Source organism: Rhinolophus hipposideros, assembly GCF_964194185.1.
Source record: "Rhinolophus hipposideros genome assembly, chromosome: 5".
Lineage (NCBI taxonomy): Eukaryota > Metazoa > Chordata > Mammalia > Chiroptera > Rhinolophidae > Rhinolophus > Rhinolophus hipposideros.
In genome coordinates this window covers 28,850,963-28,870,832 of record NC_138051.1, presented here as the reverse complement: position 1 = coordinate 28,870,832, position 19,870 = coordinate 28,850,963, and the positions used below count along the sequence as shown (strand labels likewise).

The window sequence follows — 19,870 nt, the reverse complement described above, 5'->3', positions numbered from 1 at the left end:
CAGTGGGAGTTCTGCAAAACACAGCTGAAGCCAGTGGAGGAGCCTGGGGAGGGGGAACTGCCAGAGGGAAGAGGAGGGGGAGCCCAGGGCTCCCGTGGCTGGAGTGCGGTTTCCCCATCACGAGGAAATTGTTTGGCCCTGATTCTGGAATCACAAGATGCTCTCTGAAGCCAAGGGGGAGAGATGGGACTGGAGGACCAGAGACAAAGGGGGAAGGGGTGGAAGAGGCTTCCCAAGCAGAGAGAATTTCAGGGTGGAGGCTGCAGGTCCCGTGCTACCCGAGGCCTGGGGGATTTAGCCCAGTGACGCTGCCTGGCTACTCTGGGAAGTGACTTGGTGATTGCCAGGCCCCAGGTGAGGGAACCGGGTCAGGCTGGGGTGAGGAGAGAGAAGAGGGCCCTGTGTCTCCTGAGAGACCTGCAAATGCGTTTTCACTGGCCCTACCCACCCTTTGTCCATTGGGCCTGACCCAGTATCTACGGTTCCAAGTTCCTTTATTCGAAAGCAGCACATGTGAGTTAGAGCAGCCAGGAGGGAGCCAAGGGGAATCTGCGAGGAGGTTTGGGCAGAACCCAGGGAAGCGGGCTCCGAGGAGACTGGACTGGGGGCAAGTGCTGAGGAGAGGCAGCACTCTGCCCACTGCTGCACCCCACATGTTTGGAGGGGGGAACCATGAACTCCCTTGTCATCGCCTCCCTTCTCCAGGGCTCTTGCCACCAGCTGGGCCCATGCCTCCAAGGCTGCCAGCCAGGCGCTGGGTCAGCAGGATGGGAAGGGAAGATCTAAGTGAAGCTGGGAGCCCTAGAGAGAGGACTGAGCAGAGTGATCTCCCCACACACATAATCTGGCCAGCTCTGCTGGCCCTTCACTGGTCTCCCCAAGGGCCTCTTCTCCCCACAGTCTGATGGACTTCTCAGTCCTCTCTTTCCTTTCTGTATCTCTATTTCCCTTTCCACCTAAAGGGAGGTGGTAAGAAACCAACATTTGCTGGGTCTTCACAACACCCAATGACACAGGCACTAATACTGCCCCCATTTTACAGATGCCATAACTGAGGCCCAGGTAAGACTTGCTCAAGGTCACAACTCAGTCCAAAATTAAAACTCAGTACTGTCTGACTTTTTTTTTTTCCTGTACGGTATATTCTGACCATGTCTCTTTCTTTTTTTTTTTAAAGATTTTATTGGGGAAGGGGAACAGGACTTTATTGGGGAACAGTGTGGAATAGTACTTCCAAGACTTTATTCCAAGTCAAGTTGTTATCCTTTCAATCTTAGTTGTGGAGGGTGCCGTTCAGCTTCAAGTTGTTGCCCTTTTCAGTCTTAGTTGTGGAGGGCGCAGCTCAGCTCCAGGTCCAGTTGCCGTTGCTAGTTGTAGGGGGCGCAGCCCACCATCCCTTGCGGGACTCCAGGAATTGAACTGTCAACCTTGTGGTTGAGAGCCCACTGGCCCAGGTGGGAATCGAACCGGCAGCCTTCGGAGTTAGGAGCATGGAGCTCTAACCGCCTGAGCCACCGGGCCGGCCCCTGACCATGTCTCTTGAGTGTCCCTTCCCAGGTGGACCCCATGTAGCTGGTTGTCTGCGTGGTACCGTGTTCTGGGGATCTGTCAGCATACACTTGTGCTTGCTTATTATGCCTGCGGCATGAGGATCGGGGGTACAAGGGGAAAAGGACTCTTCCTCAGGAATGCACTGTGCCAGCAGTGGGGACAGGAACAGGCACTGTGGAGGAAGGCAGGGGGCAGCAGGACTCAGAAGCCAGAGGCACCTAGAAGGACAGTGGCAGCAGCTAGGGGAGGGGTGGGGGTGGTGAATGGCCCCAGAAAAGGACTTATGGGGGAGGAGGAGTCCTTAAGGGGCAGTTGCCATTCCCTAAGGCTTCAAGGAAACCCAGTCAAGGCTGTTCCATGTCCTGCAGTCCCTGAACCCCCTTCCTCCCCATCCCCCAAATCTGAATTCACCTCCTTCAGGAGATCATTTCCTGCACACCTGGCCTGGGGGTTTCCGCCTTCCTCCCTCAGACACTCGTGGGAGACAAGATTGGTGGGGGGACCCAGAGGTAGGAGGGAGACCGAGAGGCAGGCTGCAAGGGGGCTGGGTAGCCAGGGCCTGGAAGGGATACAGGCCTGACTGGCCAGAAGCCACCTTCCAAATGAGCTCACACACATACTTTCCACCCTGGCCCAGGGCCATGGCTGAGCGCCTTCCAGGCCAGCCTTCCCCAGTCAGGCCCAGCCCCCTCTATCCTCCCCTGTCCCTCACTAGCCCTGGACCCAGGGGTTCCACAACAGGATTGGGCACCCCAGACCAGGGCTGTCACCACATCTTGAGAGAAGCTTCCTCTGCCTCCTTGCTGAGTCCAGGTCCCCCCAGGCTCCCTTAGTCCTCCAAAGGGCCCTTTGTGGCTTAGAGGAGAAGGAGATTAGCTTCCTGCCCCCAAAGACTCACACCTGGGTGGGAAGGGGCAGTAGAGAGGACAGAAGAGGCGTTCCCACTAGTGAACTGGCAGAAGGACTTCCTTTGAGCGCCTGAAGCAGCTCATTGACTCAGGGACCAGATGAGCTGCCTCACCATGGGTCACATCCTGCTCACTCACTTGATTTCCCACTGCACTTCCCTGATTTGGGGCAGGATGGGGTCTGGGTGAGGCAAGGCCAGGCTGACCACAAAGCAGCGCCTCTGAAGGCCTAGCAGATTCACACACACGCGACAGGCTCCAGCTCATTTTGATCCCGCCTGTGGTCAAAGACGTCACCCTTCGCTCAGCTGCCAGAAACATGCAACACCAGGCCAGAGAGCAGGATCAGTTCCCAAAAAACACTCTTCTTAGCCGCTCAGTGCCTGGCTCCATCCAGAAGCGTACTGCCCTGACCATGTATCCTGCATCCAATAATATCTTCCTGAGGTTCTGTGAGTTAGTGTATTTAGACATGACAATTTGTCTCACTTTAGATTCCAAAAATAGGGCCACTGCAAGTGGATCATACATCGGGCCATTGCCCTCCAAGGCCCCAATGGTATCATTCTATCAAGGAATGAACATGATTTCTAATAATACTGACCCCAATCACAGCCACCGGACAAACATGTACTGTCCTCACTTTTCTTACAGAAAAGTAGGATTCTGCTAGGCACACAGAAACCCCTTAACTTAAAAGTGTGTTGACTTGACTTGCCAGTGAGAGCTGTGATATGCATAAGTCAACAGTGGTAATTGTAAATACATAAGTATGGTATACATAAGTAGTGAATATATGTTTAAAAAGATCATTGATCTTCAAGGTCGGACAATGAAGTCTGTGAACTCATCCTAGAAAAAGTGGTACGTACCTCACTGCTGAATATCACTACAGTCACCTTCGAAGTCCTCCCCTTGGGAAGCTATGCTTTGATGCCAGCACCTAGTCCATCCTTCTAAGCCATTTTGGAACTCTTTCTGTAATGGCCATCAGAGCTGTCGTCCTATTACCCTTGATGTCCTGAATGTCATCAAAATGTTTTCCTTTCAATACTTCCTTTATCTTTGGGTAAAGAAAGAAGTCATTGGGGACCAGATCAGGTGAGTAGCGAGGGTGTTCCAATACAGTGATTTGTTTACTGGCTAAAAACTCCAATGGCTCAGGCGATTGGAGCTCCATGCTCCTAACTCTGAAGGCTGCCGGTTCAATTCCCACATGGGCCAGTGGGCTCTCAACCACAAGGTTGCCAGTTCAATTCCTCGAGTCCCGCAAGGGATGGTGGGCTCCACCCCCTGCAACTAAAATTGAACACTGCACCTTGAGCTGAGCTGCCGCTGAGTTCTCGGATGGCTCAGTTGGTTGGAACGCATCCTCTCAACCACAAGGGTGCCAGTTCAATTCCTCAAGGGATGGTGGGCTGTGCCCCCTGCAACTAGAAAAACGGCAACTGGACCTGGAGCTGAGCTGCGCCCTCCACAACTAAGACTGAAAGGACAACAACTTGACTTGGAAAAGAAGGCCTGTACACACTGTTCCCCAATAAATTCCTGTTCCCCTTCTAAAAATAAAACAAACAAACAAAAAAAAACTCCCTCACAGACAGTGCCGTGTGAGCTGGTGCATTGTCGTGACGCAAGAGCCATGAATTGGCGAAAAGTTCAGGTCGTCTAACTTATTCACGCAGCCTTTTCAGAGCTTCCAAATAGTAAACTTGGTTAACTGCTTATCCATTTGATACAAATTCATAATGAATAATCCCTCTGATATCAAAAAAGTTTAGCAACATCAGTCCACCGAGTTCATGAACTTAATTGTCAGACCTTCGTATACACAAGCTTAGTGCATTTTATTTCTGTAAACCCTATTTCTGAAACTTTACTGTATATTTTACCTCAGTCTTTAAAAGGTTAAAAAAAGAAAGAAAAATATATTGAGTTAAAAGGTTCATAACTCCAGAACCACTACTTTGGTCCTCCTTATGTGCAGATACACCCCACCAGCCTGCTGTTAAACTGGCAGTGGTCGGCGTTGGGTTGTGTTGGCCCAGTTCTTCTAGAAATATCAATCGTTCCAATTGCACCTCCAGTGCAGCTTGCAGCTGGACCCTCACATGGAGTGCCCAGCAGGTTTCTTTCTCCCCTATACGTACCCTCTCAGCTCCATGCCAGTTGTCCCCAGTCCCTCCTCCACTCCACCGGCCTTTGCTCCAGAAGTCCCCTCATCCTACGCCTGCACAAAACTGTATCTAAATTCTGGGGGAAGGAAAGCCGGAGAAGGGGTCCAGAGACCTACCCGCTCTGGCTTGGGGCGCATCCCCAGTGCAGCATAGACCAAATGGCAAGTTTTGCAAGGTGATAGCGCCCCTTTGTGCTGGGTGTTGGCACTGCAAACCAAGCCCGGAGAACTGAGAGACGGGGAGGCAAAGCCAACCCCCAAACCCAGGGCCACAGATACCACTAGGCTGTCCCTTCTGCCTTTCCACTTTCCATATTTCCACCCAGGACACCGGTACTTAAAGGGGTGGGGCTATGGGCGCGACGGGATGACAAGCCTTAGTCTTTCAGCTGCAGAGAAGGAAAAGTCAGAGTTTCCCGTCTGCTGTCCCTGTGCGGGGGTTGGTGGGCAGCCCTCAAATAACTCCGAGAAGGAAGAGGGAGTGGAGGGGGTACAGGACCGAGGGTCTGCGGAAGAAAGTAGGGAGGCACTGCAGAACCCTCTCCTCAGAGCCCCTCTGAGTTGGCACACCGCCCCCGTGTGGATGCCTCAGACACTGATCCCTCCAGGGTTCTCACCCCTGGGCTCCAGGGTGGGGTCCAGGTGGGTCTGCGCTCCTGGACCTCAGAAAGCTATGACAGGACTCCCTCTAGCCAAGGCAAGTAGGCCTCTGAGTCCTTTTTCTAAGGGTAGGACATTTCTGTAACACTTCTCTGAGGCCTTTGGAGGTCAAGCTCAGGCTTCTTGGCGAGGGCGGGAGGCGGGGACTCTAACCTGCACCCATCCTCTTACTCTAGTCCCTACCCTGGGGCCAGAATAATACTTTTCCTAACGTCATCCTTACAAGGTTCTTGAATTTTGCGGTTTTAAAAAACGCCTGTAGGTATTGTGTGGATATCACTATATTATCGCTTTGTTTGTACTAACAGTTGTATTTCTTAAATATAAACACAATATACCAAGTATTTCCAAAACCAATCTTAGTATTTAATTTTGTACTGGAGGCCCAAACAATGGACATGATTGAGATAGCTCTCAAACATCCCTGGGGTATCCCCAATCCCAGATCTCATTCTTTTCCAAAGCACAAGGAAACTAGGTCCCATAACCACATGGTAGCTCCTTTCACACATAGAGGTTTCCCCATCTTGAAAAGCTCTTTCCGGCATACTGCTGCAGTCTTGAATGATTTCCCCATTTTCTCTCAAGCGGGGTTTTTCAAAAGCTGTCTCCATTCCTTCATAACCCAACTTCTACATCTATATCCCAACCCAGGATATTCAGGAATTTACTGAAACTGCTCCTTAAAAGGCCTTCATGATCCCTTTCTTCCTACCCCACGCCTTTTCCTTTCATTTTCTTTGGCCTCATGTTACAATCTAACACAATTTGCTTCCACAATTTCCCTTTGCCCTTCTCTTCTGGGAGGTTTTGCTATGCTGAAATCCAGGAATCAGAGTTGTCAAGGAGCCCTGATGGCCCAGGACAGGCGTCTCACTGCATCAATGCCACCTGCACCCTCAGTTCTGTATCTCAAGTGGGAAGTAGGCTGACTTTATTTGCTCCATTAATTCCAGTTTCTGTCCTTCAAACTATACAGAATAAACAAATTCTTGTTTCACACTACAACTCTTCAAATATTTGGAGCTAGTTTTCATGTATTCAATCACTTATTAAATTTAAGCTTCTATTTAAGTGGAAAAAAGTCTTTGTGGTTCCATAAAGAGCTTATCATATGACATGTCTTAGAGACCCCTCACCATTCCTACCACCCTCCTCTGGATTAATTCATTTCATTCTTTTCAAACATAGCTTCCAGTACACAAGAGGCGGTATCACACAGTGTTAAAAACAAGGGCTCTGGAGTGACACAAGCTGGGTTTGAATCCAGTTTTTACAATTACTAGTGGAGTGACCTTCAGCAAGTTATATATCCTCCCTGAAGTTCAATTTCCTCATCTTTAAAATGGGGCTAATAAAAAAATAGGGCTAATAATACTAGGTCTGACAATTAAGTTCACGAAATCATCCTAGAAAAAGTGCTACATACCTCACTGCTGAATATCACTACGGTCACCTTCAAAGCACTCCCCTTGGGAAGCTATGCTCCGATGCCAACACCTAGTCCATCCTTCAAAGCAATTTTGGAACTCTTTTTTTGGAATGACCATCAGAGCTGTCGTCGTATTACCCTTGATGTCCTGAATGTCACCAAAATGTCTTCCTTTCAATATTTCCTTTATCTTTGGATAAAGAAAGAAGTCATTGGGGGCCAGATCAGGTGAGTAGGGAGGGTGTTCCAACACAGTGATTTGTTTACTTGCTAAAACCTCCCTCACAGACAGTGCCGTGTGAGCTGGTGCATTGTCGTGATGCAAGAGCCATGAATTGTTGGTGAAAAGTTCAGGTCGTTTTCATCTAACTTTTTCACGCAACTTTTTCAGCACTTCCAAATAGTAAACTTGATTAATTGTTTGTCCAGTTGGTACAAATTCATAATGAATAATCCCTCTGATATCAAAAAAAGGTTAGCAACATCATTTTGACTCTTGATTTGGACTGATGGAACTTTTTTGATTGTGGAGAATCGGCTGACTTCCATTGTGCACTTTGACACTTTGTTTCAGGGTCATATTGGTACACCCATGTTTCATCACCAGGGATAACATGGCCCAAAACATCGTCTTGCCTCTCCAAAAGGTCTTGGAAAACTTCAACCGTCCTTTGCTTTTGTTCATCAATGAGCTCCTTCGGAAGCATTTTTGCACACACCTTTCTCAGGCCAAGATTTTCAGTTAAGATTTTCCTGTTTCTCTACCGATGTTTACTAGGTCTGCTAAGCTTCTTACAGCCTACTGACGATTTTGACACACAATTCAACAAATTTTTGCAATGTTTTCATCAGTTCTGCTGGTTACTGGCAGCCCTGACCTCTCTTCCTCAGTGACCTGTTCTCTCCCCTCAGAAAAACGTTTAATCCATTTGTACACTGCCGTTTTCTTCATGGCATTACCCCAGAAACTTGGACTAACATGTTCCCTGATTTCACTTCCTCTCTTGCCAAGTTTAACAAGAAATTTAATGTTTGTTCATTGCTCTAATTCAAGCTCAGACTTTCTCATGACGGCACACAAAAACACGCAACAACAATAATGAACACCACTCAGCAAGACGCTGCCACACGTCAACACAAACAGAGCTGTGAGACACTGATATACCAATGTAACGAAACCTTACTGAGATGTTTGTACAGCGCTGCCAATGTAAGTGCACTGCGGCGAGTTCGCAAACTTAATTATCAGTCCGCGCATACAAAGGATAGTTGAGTGGATTGAAAAACATAATCTATGTGATGCCTATGATTGACATCATTGACAGATTGATTCATTCAACAAACATTTATTTTGTACCAGCCTTGTGCCAGAGATCTGTTTACTGGTGTATCCCCATTGTTTTGGGCACTGGGGATTCACCATTAAACAGATCTCTGCCCTCATAAACTTACATTCTTGTGAGAGGAGCAGGCAAGAAACATGGTAAAAAGAGTAAAATATATACTATGTTAAATAGTGATAAGAATTTTCCAAATCTTTGAAGTTCTGCCTCCTTTTTGATTAATAACTCCACCTGTAAACCATCTCTCTCTTGTCCCGTTCTACTATAAGCATTCAAGAGAAATCAGGCTGCTTCTTCAACACTTTGCTTAGAAATTTCTTTAACCAAATATCCAATTTCATCGCTCACAACTTCTACCTTCTACAAAATACTAGGACACGAACACAGTTCAGCCAAGCTCTTTGCCACCTGATAACAAAGATCGCCTTTCCTCCAGGTTTCAATACTCCTCATCTCCGAGACCTCCTCAGAATAGCCTGTACTGTCCAAATTTCTACTAATATTCTAGAATGTTCACCACCACCCAGGTATTCTCTAAGAAGACTGAAGCTCTCTCTACAGCTCTCCTCTTCTTCTGAGCTTTCACAAGAATCACTCGACAGGCCAGTCATGGCAATATAGGCTTTCTCTAGTACCTCCAAACTCTTCCAGACTGCCCATTACCCAGTTCCAAACCACTCGACATGTTTAGGTATTTGTTAAAGCAGCACCCCTGCTTTTCAGAACCAAGTTTTTTTGTCTTAGTCCGTTCAGACTGCTATAAGAAAATACCACCAACTTGGTAGCTGATAAACAACAGAAATTTATTGCTCACAGTTCTGGAGGCTTGATAACCCAAGCTAAGGGTCCAGCATGGTCACCTTCTGGTGAGCTTTCTCCTCCTGGTACATAGCCGGTGCCTTCTCACCATGTCCTCACATGCCTCTGAAACCTCTTTTATAAGACACTAGTTCCATTCTGAGGGCTCCACCCTCATGACCTAAGCATCTCCCAAAGAACCACCTCCTAACACTCTCATCTTTGGGGATTAGAAAATCAACATATGAATTTTGGGAGGACACAAACATTCAGACCATAGCACCTTGGCTCCTGCACATGCCAGTAGTTTGACCTTGAGTAAATTATCTAACCTATCTATGACTCAGATTCCTCAATTATAAAACGGGGACAAAAATAACACCTACTTCCTAGAGATGCAGTGAGGATTAAATGAGATAATACATGTGAAGTACTTAGAACAACATTGCCTAGAATATGATGAGTACTCTATAAAAGTCATGTTATCATTTTGAAAACCAAACGTCTGCCCATTTCCCACTTCTTCCACTATTTTTCATAATTCTTCAAAGATTTCTAAGAACATCTTCCTAGGCCCATTCCTAAATGTATTTGATGGTGTGATTTATATGGGTCTGGACACTAAAATAATTAAAACTTAAACTCATTATAAGCACCTTGGTCCTCTTTAATTTCCTTCTCATCTTTTTGTGGCTTGAATTCACTCTTACACAAGTCTAGCGCAGGGTCTTGCACTTGGAAGGCATTCTAATAAATATTTATAGAATATTTGTTGTGCCCTGTTGTTGTTGATGATGATGATGATGATGATGATGATGATGATGATGATGATTGCTCCCAAAAGCATAGCTCTTGATTTTATTTTCTTGCAAATTTCTATTTGTTCAGCACCCCAGACCATGGGTTCTCTTTCTCAAGGAATTCCGCTCCCCCCTGACAACTCTTCCCATCTCATTACCATCTTCCCTGCTTCCTTTCCATATTCCCCAATCACCTACATGCCTGCTCTCACGGTCTCATGTACTTCCCATGGTTCTCTGGCTTTTTAATTTTTGTATCTGACCTCTTTCCAACTAGACTGTAAGCTCCTTGAAGCTAAAGTGAAGTCTTAAGAGTTCCAGGCATCAGCCAAGTACCCAGCAGAGAGAACACAGCCAGCATTCGGCTAAAAGCTCCACGATCGTTTTTTAGCACTTAAAATTTTTAAATTTTCCCTTATCTCTTTGCCTCTCTTCCCTTTGCTCAATATCCTCCTCCCACATCCAGGGCTCTAGTTCACCCCTCATTAATCCCAAGGGCTGCAGTAGGGAGCAGAGAGTTAGGGCACGCGACCAAGGGCATGGATCCAAGTGGAAGAGGACCTTCTTATGATCAACTCTATACCTTCAGGTCCTGGTAAGGTCCAAGTTTTGAACACATCGAAACTAATGTCATTAATAGAAAACTGGTTTGTACCATTCGTAAAGGGGAGAGAATAGTAAAGATCCAAATATACATTCTGTCCAAAGCCAGGTCATCTAGGTCCAGATCCTTGTTTCAGCCTTTACTACATAAATCTTCAGCAACATACCTCTCTGTAGCCAGTTTCCTTATCTGTAAAATGAGAATAACAATAGGACCTACCTCACAAGATGGTTGGGAGGAATAAACGAGCAAACACTTGAAAAGTGCGTAGATTTGTGCCTGAAATGTGAAAAAAAAAAAGCTCAAAAACGATTTGCTGTTATTGTGTATTAACTTTACCTATCAGTGCCACAGGACATCGGTAACTCCAAGCCCACATAAATTAAAAACATCTCCTGTGACTAATAGTAATTGTTATTACCAGGTAGGGAGCACTTCCTATCTGCTCAACTTGCATTACCTCCTTAAAGGGTTGACAACAGCCTTCGGAGGGAGGGTATTGCACTACTATTATCTCCATTTTACATCAGAGAAGCACAGAGAGGTTAAGTAATTTTCTCAGGGTCACAAGGCCAGCAAGTGGGGAAGGCACATTTATTCCTTTATTTACCATTTATTGAGTTCTTAACTGTGTCGCAGCAGGAGAGCGCCCTGTGGGTACAAAGGTAAACAGGAAGTTTCAGTTTCCCGAGGCGAGGCGAGGCGGGGCGGGGGCGGGGATGACGAGTAAACAAATAGTTATAACACCGTGTAGTACTGTCTATAATAGAGGCTCACCACAAAAAGTACGACCGGATCTCAGACACTGGGCCAAGAAAAGTACTGACAACTTAAGGGTCCAAAAGAAAGATTTGACAGTGACGGAATAAGCAGTTGTCCTTTGACGAACGTGTCCTGTAACAAACGTGCTAATACCGCAAGGACTAAACAAAGCCGAGTTAAAAGCAGAGGCTGAGCAGCCTGGCCAAGAAGCCGGTCTGACAAGTCGGGGAAGAGCCGGAAAGGGGTTAAGGCGAGCAGGTGGGCGGGGCGCGCGCGTTGATGGGCAGGGGTGGGGTCAGGCCCGTCCCCGCCCCCTCCCTCTGCCCGGGCTCCTCCAACTCCTGGGCTGGCCAGGGTGCCGCCCGGGCGGGGGCTGGGGAGCTGGTCCGTGTAGCCAGTGCCCCGTCTCCGCTGTCCTAAGGCGTTCCGCCGGCTGGACGCGCTGGAGAAGCTGAGGCGCGCCCGGGCCGGCCGTAGGGGCTGACGGTTGGCAAAGTTTGGCTCGAAGAGGAAGTGGCCGCAAGCCCCGGCAGGTGGCGGCCAGGCCTGGCCCCGGGCTCGCGGCCTGCAGGCGGGCTCTGGGCGAGGGCGCGCCCCGCAGCCGGGCCCCCAGCCGATCCCCGGGGCTTCGGGAACCGGCCTCGGGAGAGAGTGCGGCGGCGGCGGCGGGGAAAACAACTCCGAAGTTGGCGAGAGGCAGCGCCCCTGCCGCCGGGCCACCGCCGCCTCCCCGCCCCCAGCCCTGGCATCCCGAGCACCGGTCGAGGAGCCCGAGCCATGGAACCCCCTCGCGGAGGCGGCACTGGAGGGCCTGGACGCTCGGAGCGCCGCCGCGTCCCCACTGGGTAGACGACAGAAGCTCCGGGACTCTTTCTGCTCCTCCGGCTCTCTCAGTATGCTGCCGGCCATCCTCCTCCTCCTCCTCCTGGGTGAGAAACCGAAACGAAACTCCTCAGCCGGCACCCCGCCCCCAGGGCTGTCACCAGCTCCCTTCCGCGGCGGCCTCTCACCCTGCCCTGCCGCCTCACCCGGCGCAGCCTGCCCCGACCCCTGGGAGGTCTCCAGCCGCCCTCATCCTCCCTCTGGCGTCTCTAGATCTCCGTGCCCAGCCCACAGGCCCTGCTGCCGGACCTTCCTTTGAGGTCGCACAACCCATCACCCCTTCCCAATAAAGTCCCAGGTGGCTCCCTTTTCTCCTTGAGTTGCACAGGTGAAGAAAACTTGAAGATGACTCACTCTCCTGTCCTTTCTCGCTCTTCCTCTAGGAGGAGCGCTGGCCCATCCAGACCGGATCATTTCCCCAAATCCTGGTGAGTAGATGCTACTCTAGGGGTCTGGGGCTTGGTAATGAGGAAAGACCCAAAAGAAGGATTTGCTCCCCTGAATTCTTCTGGTAACTACCATAGTTCTCGAGTGGAGATCATCCACCCTTCACTTTACAGTTTGGAAAACTGAGACCCAGTGTGATCTCTCACCTGGTAGTTAGGCACTATTTTGTTTTTTCCCCCAATGTCCGTGCTTGATCTCCCTAGCCGGAATGCAGTCTCCCTGAGTGTAGAGACGCTATTTCTTGCTCCTCCTGGTCCGGTGGCTGGCACAAAGCAGACTCCAAATTGTTTGTGTTGTGGAGACTTAAGGTGAAGCTATGATGTGCAGGGAGGAAGGGGGCCCACTGAAGGCCATGACTCTGTAGAGTATGGGTGGGGAGGGGAAGTTGTCGTCTCCTCCTTGAAGAGCCCGTACTCTTGGAGGCGGCAAGCCTGGAGAGAGGTGGGATAGTAACAGAATCTCTTGACCGGTGTCTCTGACTTAACTCTCTCACCAGCCTGTGAGAACCCCCCGGCAGTACTCTGGGAAGTGAAGGGCACCTTACAGAGGCCCCTGGGCCGGGACAGCCGCAACTCTCCTGCCAACTGCACCTGGCTCATCCTGGGCAGCAGGAAGCAGACTGTAACGGTGAGGTAAGAAGCAGGGTAAGACCCTATTCCTCTCCCCTGCTCCTCCCCACTTCATCATGGGAAAGCGTTCCTGGATCACTTCTTCACGGAATTTCCATCCCTGTCAGCAGGGGGAAGGGTAGAATTTGATTTGGCCTAGTTTGTCCTAAAAGCCTGGCTTGTCCTGGACCAGACACAGTGAATTGGAGCTGGCTGGGGGTGGGCATCTGGTTTGGGGTCCTGGTCATCTCTGAAGATCAACCGTCACTCTAGTTCTTTCGCTCCGATATGGCTGCTCTGAGTCCTTCAGTCCATTGCACATCCTGGCCTAAGATTCAGAGCTATTCCCTTAATCAGCTTAGAATCTTCTTCAGCATCTCTTAAACAGTCCCGGTCTCCCCAGGCTCCTCCCATCTTAGGCTGTGAGGTTGGAGCTCATGTTAAGTATCTGGCTATTTGCTTCACACAGTTCACTTCCCATGAATTTACCCAGAAAGAGGTGGGTGAAAGAAGACAGCAATCTGGAGAGAGGCTGTAGGGACACAAGGAGCAGCATACCATGGTGATCCCAGGTCTCACCACTGGGCACTGGCTGGGGAAGTTGAGTTCTGGTTAATTGAACTGTATTGTAATTACCAATTCTGCTAATACTATACTTGAGTGACAGCGCTGCAACAACTGGAAAGCAAGACATCTGTTCTTATCGCTGTCCCAGAACACAAGTCAGTTTTTCCAAGGCTCTCTAGAATGTATCTCATGGTCTTATGGTGCCACTGGCCTCTGTTAGGACGATTACCATTGATTACTAAGGAATTCGGCTGAGTTTTCAGTTGGCTTTTGGATTGAAGATAAGATGTTTGTGCTTCTTGGGGTAGAAGGGGCCTAGAGGAGGAAGAATCCACTGGTGGTCAAGAATATCTCACATCCTGCTCTCCTCCACCCCTGTAGGTTCCAAAAACTGCACCTGGCCTGTGATTCAGAGCGCTTAATCCTGCGCTCCCCTCTCCTGCCACAGATAGTCCTGTGTGACGCTCCTACCAGCCCTCTGCATCTGCCTGGGGGCAACGTCACCATCACCTACAGCTATGCCGGGGCCAAAGCACCCATGGGTCAGGGTTTCCTGCTCTCCTACAGCCAAGGTGGGCTGGACAGGGATGTCCATGAGACCATTAACACAGGCAGTGGGAGCCCCAGGGAGGAGGAAAGGATCCTGTCAGCTCTCATGCTTCACAGCCCCTCTCCAGATGGGCTGAAATGCCAGCGGGAAGAGTTCCGGTGCTTGAACCACCGCTGTGTGCCGTTGGCCCAGCACTGCGATGGGGTGGATGCGTGTGGTGATGGCTCGGATGAGGCAGGTTGCAGTTCAGGCCCCTTCCCTGACTTGAACCCAGGCTCTGTCCCCACCCCACCATGCAATCACACCTTGGAGGATTTCTATGGAGTCTTCTCGTCTCCTGGATACTCACAGCTGGCCTCAGTCTCCCACCCCCAGTCCTGCTTCTGGCTGCTGGACCCCCATGATGGCCGGCGCCTGGCAGTGCGCTTCACGGCGCTGGACCTGGGCTATGAAGATGCAGTCCATGTGTATGATGGTGCTGGGCCCCCCGAGACCTCCCGGCCATTGCGCAGGCTCACCCGCTTCAACAACGGCAAGGCTGTCACCGTGGAGACGCTGTCTGGCCAAGCCATAGTGGCCTACCACACAGTTCCTTGGAGCAATAGTCGGGGCTTCAATGCTACCTACCACGTGCAGGGCTACTGCTTGCCTTGGGACCGACCCTGTGGCTTAGGCTCTGGCCTGGGGGCTAGCGAGGGCCTAGGCGAGCGCTGCTACAGTGAGGCCCAGCGCTGCGATGGCTCATGGGACTGTGCCGATGGCACCGACGAGGAGAACTGCCCCGGCTGCCCACCCGGACACTATCCGTGTGGGGCTGCTGGCTCCCCTGGTGCCACAGCCTGTTACCTGCGTGCTGACCGCTGCAACTACCAGACCTTCTGTACTGATGGAGCCGATGAGAGACGTTGCCGGCACTGCCAGCCTGGCAACTTCCGATGCCGGGATGAGAAGTGTGTGTATGAAACATGGGTGTGCGACGGGCAGCCAGACTGTGCCGACGGCAGTGATGAGTGGGACTGCTCCTACGCCCTGCCCCGCAAGGTCATTACGGCCGCGGTCATTGGCAGCCTCGTGTGTGGCTTGCTGCTGGTTATTGCTCTGGGCTGCACCTGCAAACTCTATGCCATTCGCACGCAGGAGTACAGGTCAGTGGGGGTGCAGCTGGCTGTAGAGGAGTGGGGATGGGGTGAGAGAAGGCCCGTGCAGCCACAGGAGACCATGAAGCTGCCCACATTGGGGATAGGTTCGGGTGACCAGCTTACGGATTGGCTGCCGAGGTTGTCCAGCTAAGAGAAAGGGGTGCCCCTCTGTGGGAAGGACAAATCTAGATCCTGAAAGCAATCTTGAGGAAGGAGGGGACCTCAGATGGCTTTTGGGAAAGCAATGGCATAGCTGCTGTTGTCCTGGCCTGGGTGTGGAGAGAAGAGGCCTGTCCAGGCTAGAACGGGGTGCTCTGGCCACAACCACCTGTGACCCAGCAGCCCTCCTTCCTTCCAGCATCTTTGCTCCCCTCTCCCGGATGGAGGCCGAGATTGTGCAGCAGCAGGCACCTCCGTCCTATGGGCAGCTCATTGCTCAGGGCGCCATCCCACCTGTAGAGGACTTCCCTACAGAGAACCCTAATGATGTAAGTCACTCCCCCAACCGTCGCTTATCCTGCTCCCAACCTCACTGTGGCCCTGCCACCGTCCCCTCCTCCTTTCAGGCTTCTGGCCCTCCCCACCTCTCTAACTCTGACTTCCGTCTCCTCTCCTTGCAGAACTCAGTGCTGGGCAACTTGCGTTCTCTGCTACAGATCTTGCGCCAGGATATGACTCCAGGGGGCGCCTCAGGTGCTCGCCGCCGCCCGCGGGGCCGCTCAGTGCGTCGCCTGGTGCGCCGTCTCCGCCGCTGGGGCCTGCTTCCTCGAGCCAACCCCCCAGCCCGGACCCCTGAGACCAGATCCCAGGTCACACCTGCTGATGCTCCCCTTGAAGCCCTCGATGGCAGCACAGGCCCGGCCCGTGAGGTTGGGGCAGTAGGTGGGCAGGATGGGGAACAGGCACCCCCACTGCCTGTCAAGGCTCCCCTCCCATCTGCCAGCACATCTGCAGCCCTTCCTACTGTCCTCGAGGCCCCAGGGCCACTGCCCTCAGCACTCCTAGAGCCATCACTGCTGTCTGGGGTGGTGCAGGCCTTGCGAGGCCGCCTCCTGCCCAGCCTTCGGCCAGCAGGACCAACACAGAGCCCACCTGAACCTCACACAGCAGCCCTGTCCCCAGACGATGAGGACGACGTGCTTCTGGTGCCACTGGCTGAGCCTGGGGCCTGGGTAGTTGAAGCGGAGGATGAGCCACTGCTTGCCTGAGGTGACCCGGCTTTCGGAGGCCCTGGTCCCAGTGACAACACCCTTCTGAGAGCACCTCAGCTTCTCGTCCACTGCTTCCTTCCATGGCCCTTGATGAACCTCCCTTTGACCCCTGTAGCTGTTGTAAGCTTAGGTGTCCCTTGGGCAGGGAGAGGGCTCACACGGAGCACACTCTGCATGTGGCCAGACAGCCTCTCCAACACCCTCTCTCCACACCACCACCGTTCAGGTGGCTCTTTTAAAAAGTAAAGTTCTTAAGGGGTCGTACATAGGCCTGAACACTCCATCGTTGCCAACACCCCACCCAAAAGTGGCCTTAAGCACTGGAATGCCAATCAGCTAGGGACCTCCAGCCCCCAAGGGGAGGATTTGGGCAGGGCCTGAGGTTTTGCCAACTGTGATCTTTCCTATGGGGCCTGGCTCATAAAAAGAGCACAACAGATACTTCTGTCCTATAGTTAGGTCATTGCCCAAAGAGCCAAGGTTGAAAATAAAGGAATTAGAAGTTTAAGATTTTTGTGAACAAGCTGAGAGCTTGAGCCCTGCCTCTACCCGTATGTTCACTTCACCTTGCTCTTTCCTACCATGTTTCCCCAAAAATAAGACCAGATCTTATATTAATTTTTGCTCCAAAAGACGCATTAGGGCTTATTTTCAGGGGATGTCTTATTTTTTCATGTACAACAATTTCCTTTATTCAAATACCGTCATGTCATCTTCTGGAACATCGTCATACCTACTAAATGTGTCCATCTCGCTGACGACCTTAACTGGGGCTTATTTTCAGGGTAGGTCTTATTTTTGGGGAAACACGGTATGTAAGCCTTTGCTCTGACCTCCACCTCCTGCCTTCTTCCTATTTACCTCCTAACCTCACATCCTTGATATTTATACCACTTAGTGGGTAAGAAAATTCTAGGGACCCTAAGAACCAGCCCTCCACCTCCACTCACCGCCTGGGGCCCACATCTACAGTGACTGACACCAGGGTGAGCTCCAAGCCTCCATTCATTGCCAGGCTGGAAATCTGGTGAGCCAGCTGGGCCCTGTAGCCGGGAAGGTTCCCATTTGTGGAGTTTTCCCAGAGCAGAGACCTCAGGAGCAGATTGGCCCTGTGGAACATGGGAGCCATGACTCTTGCCCTCTCCCCTGAACCCCTGCCAGGTACTTAAAGTCTGTCCGAGGCAAGACAGATGAACTTTCAGCCAGGATACCTCAAAGCAGGCAAAGATTGAGAGCAAAACCACAAACGTTTGGGGGGTGAAGGTGCTGGCATCACCTTGCCCAAATCGAAGAGGTCTTCCTAGATGAGGGCCCAAAATCGATGCTAAAGAATGTTGTCAGTAGTTGGAATAGAGTTGTGAGTTCCAGGCCGGGTGGCAGTCGATAGTACAAGCAAACTAAGCAGACGTGAGGGCCAGGGCTATAGGCTGGACCCTGGACCTCAGAAAAGGGGCAGTGGCACTAGCAGAGACCAGAGCCAAATCTCTGGAGGTGATGGAGGAGGACATGGAATGAGAAATGTGGGGACCTAGCCTCTGGTAAGCATGGTGACAGAGTTGTCCTAGAGTCTGAAATGAAAATCAGGACAAAGGATATAGAAGGAGCCTATGGCGTAAGGAGCAGAGTGGAGGCATCCCTGACAGAACCAGCCCCCCAAAGACCCTACCCTGCCCAGAAATAGGCTCTCCTTTGCCCTTCCTGCCTGGCCTATCCCCACCCCGCTGATGAAGGGGCCCTGTTGGTTGGGCCCTGTTGGTTACACCCTGTCAGCATCTTCACACCCAGCACTAATTGCATAATGCTTCCTCTTTCCCAGTGAGCAAGCGTCTAGGGAAGTGGCAGAAAGGGATGTAGTGTCATCTTAGGACCCTGGCATCTTCGCTCTGGGGAAGACCCAAGCTCCTTTCACTCCAGAACCTGTCCTTTCACTCCAGAAATGTGGGGGAGAGGCTCCAGAGATTCTCTGTCTTGCTTACTGTCCCTTTGGGCCTTCCCAAATGCAAACAATCCCTGGGGCCCACCATTGTTAGGCCCAGTGAAAACTGAAACAAGGAATGTTATTTCCCCTCCCACGCCTCCATCACCTGGTCTTCGCCCTCTCCCTGCTCCTGTCTTCCCCCACAGCCACTTCAAAAACCTTCAGCCCAATATCCTCATCTCTTGTCCTGCTCCAGACTTTTTACCTCCTCGGGGTATTTGAAACTTGGACAAAGATTAAGGGAAAAGAATGTTGCTCCTGGTGGAATGCCTCAACACTGGAGGAAGGCCTGTGCATATAGATTCATGGGCCTGGAAAATGCTTCTCCAGGTGCTGGGTGTGTGCTCCGGGAGGTGCAAGCAGTAACTACTTTTGTCAGCAGCAGTGAAGCCCCCAGTTGGTGGGGGAAAGGGGATTGACCTTGTACAGGCAGTGTGGGGAAACTAAGTCAGAGGGTCCTATGGGAAGAGAGGGAGGCATTGGGGAGCACTACCCCAAGTTTTGTTAGGAAAAAGAAAGCAACTACAAATACTATCATGATAGAGAGCACTATCCAAGGTACCCAGTATCGGATGTGGGAGGATTAAGGTGTCCTCAGTTTGAGGGAGATCAGGCTGGGAATCAGGTAACAGCGGAATTCAGTATTTAGGGAGCCAAATCTGGGCTTGAACCTAGCTCCAGGCCCCACAGGGAGGGAACAGGGACCCCCCCAGCCACACAGCCAGATACCAAATTGGGAGTAGCAAATTGTTGGGCACTGCTGAATGCCAGATCCTTCCTTTATTCTGTGTGGCTAACATAACAGGGCTGCGCCATGGGCATCATAACCCCAATTCACAGGTTTAGAAGCAACATCAGAGGAATTATAAGACTAGCCCAGTCTCTACAAACGCAGATTTAAACCTGGATTGGTTCACTTCCAAATCTCATCTTTGTCCCACTGACAGGACCTCCCATCCCTGAGGGAGTTTGGATATGGGCAAGTGCACAGGCTCTTACTAGTGTGATGATAGGAAGAGTGGTTCAAGGTGAGACCCAACCTGCTCCTGTGGCCTAAAGCTGGCTTGGGGACAGGCAGAAATCATGGTCAAGAATCTTCCTGGGGCAGCCAGTTAGTTCAGCTGGTTAGAGTGCGGTGCTCTTAACAACAAGGTTGCCAGTTCGGTCCCCATATGGGCCACTGTGAGCTGCACCTTCCACCACTAGATTGAAACAACTACTCAACTTGAAGCTGATGAGTCCTGGAAAAACACACTTAAAAGTTTTTAAAAAAGGAAGAATTTTTGCCAGGTTCTGCAGCCCGACTCACTCTTATCTGACATAATGGAAATGAATTCAAGCCGCCTAAATGAGTTTTCCAGATACATCAAGCTCATCCTTTTATACTTTAAAACTTTTCTAAAAACTCATTTTGGAAGGAAATCATTCTAGAACATTACATTCATCTTAAGCAC

General features: G+C 50.8%; 2 protein-coding genes across 4 annotated transcripts in view; one reads left to right on the top strand and one right to left on the bottom strand.

Moving 5' to 3' along the window:
• Positions 1-10,961, bottom strand: part of SLC7A7 (solute carrier family 7 member 7) — a 64,110-nt gene extending 53,149 nt beyond the window's left edge. For 2 of the 3 annotated variants that reach the window (XM_081050231.1, XM_081050228.1), the window contains exons 1-2: positions 10,883-10,943; positions 10,492-10,551 (exon numbers count right to left, since the gene is read on the bottom strand). The gene's annotated coding sequence lies outside the window, so the exon portion shown is untranslated. Of the gene's footprint in view, positions 1-10,491; positions 10,552-10,882 lie in introns of all 3 variants that reach the window. The other variant, XM_081050227.1, reaches the window with a different exon arrangement.
• Positions 10,962-11,524: 563 nt separating this feature from the next.
• On the top strand, positions 11,525-18,587 carry LRP10 (LDL receptor related protein 10). Its single transcript, XM_081050213.1, is given in 7 exon segments — positions 11,525-11,841; positions 11,843-11,963; positions 12,300-12,344; positions 12,860-12,995; positions 13,920-15,233; positions 15,586-15,715; positions 15,848-18,587. Coding segments are annotated over 7 exon segments (2,364 nt in total). The 5' UTR covers positions 11,525-11,811; the 3' UTR covers positions 16,436-18,587.
• The last annotated feature ends 1,283 nt before the right edge of the window (positions 18,588-19,870 follow it).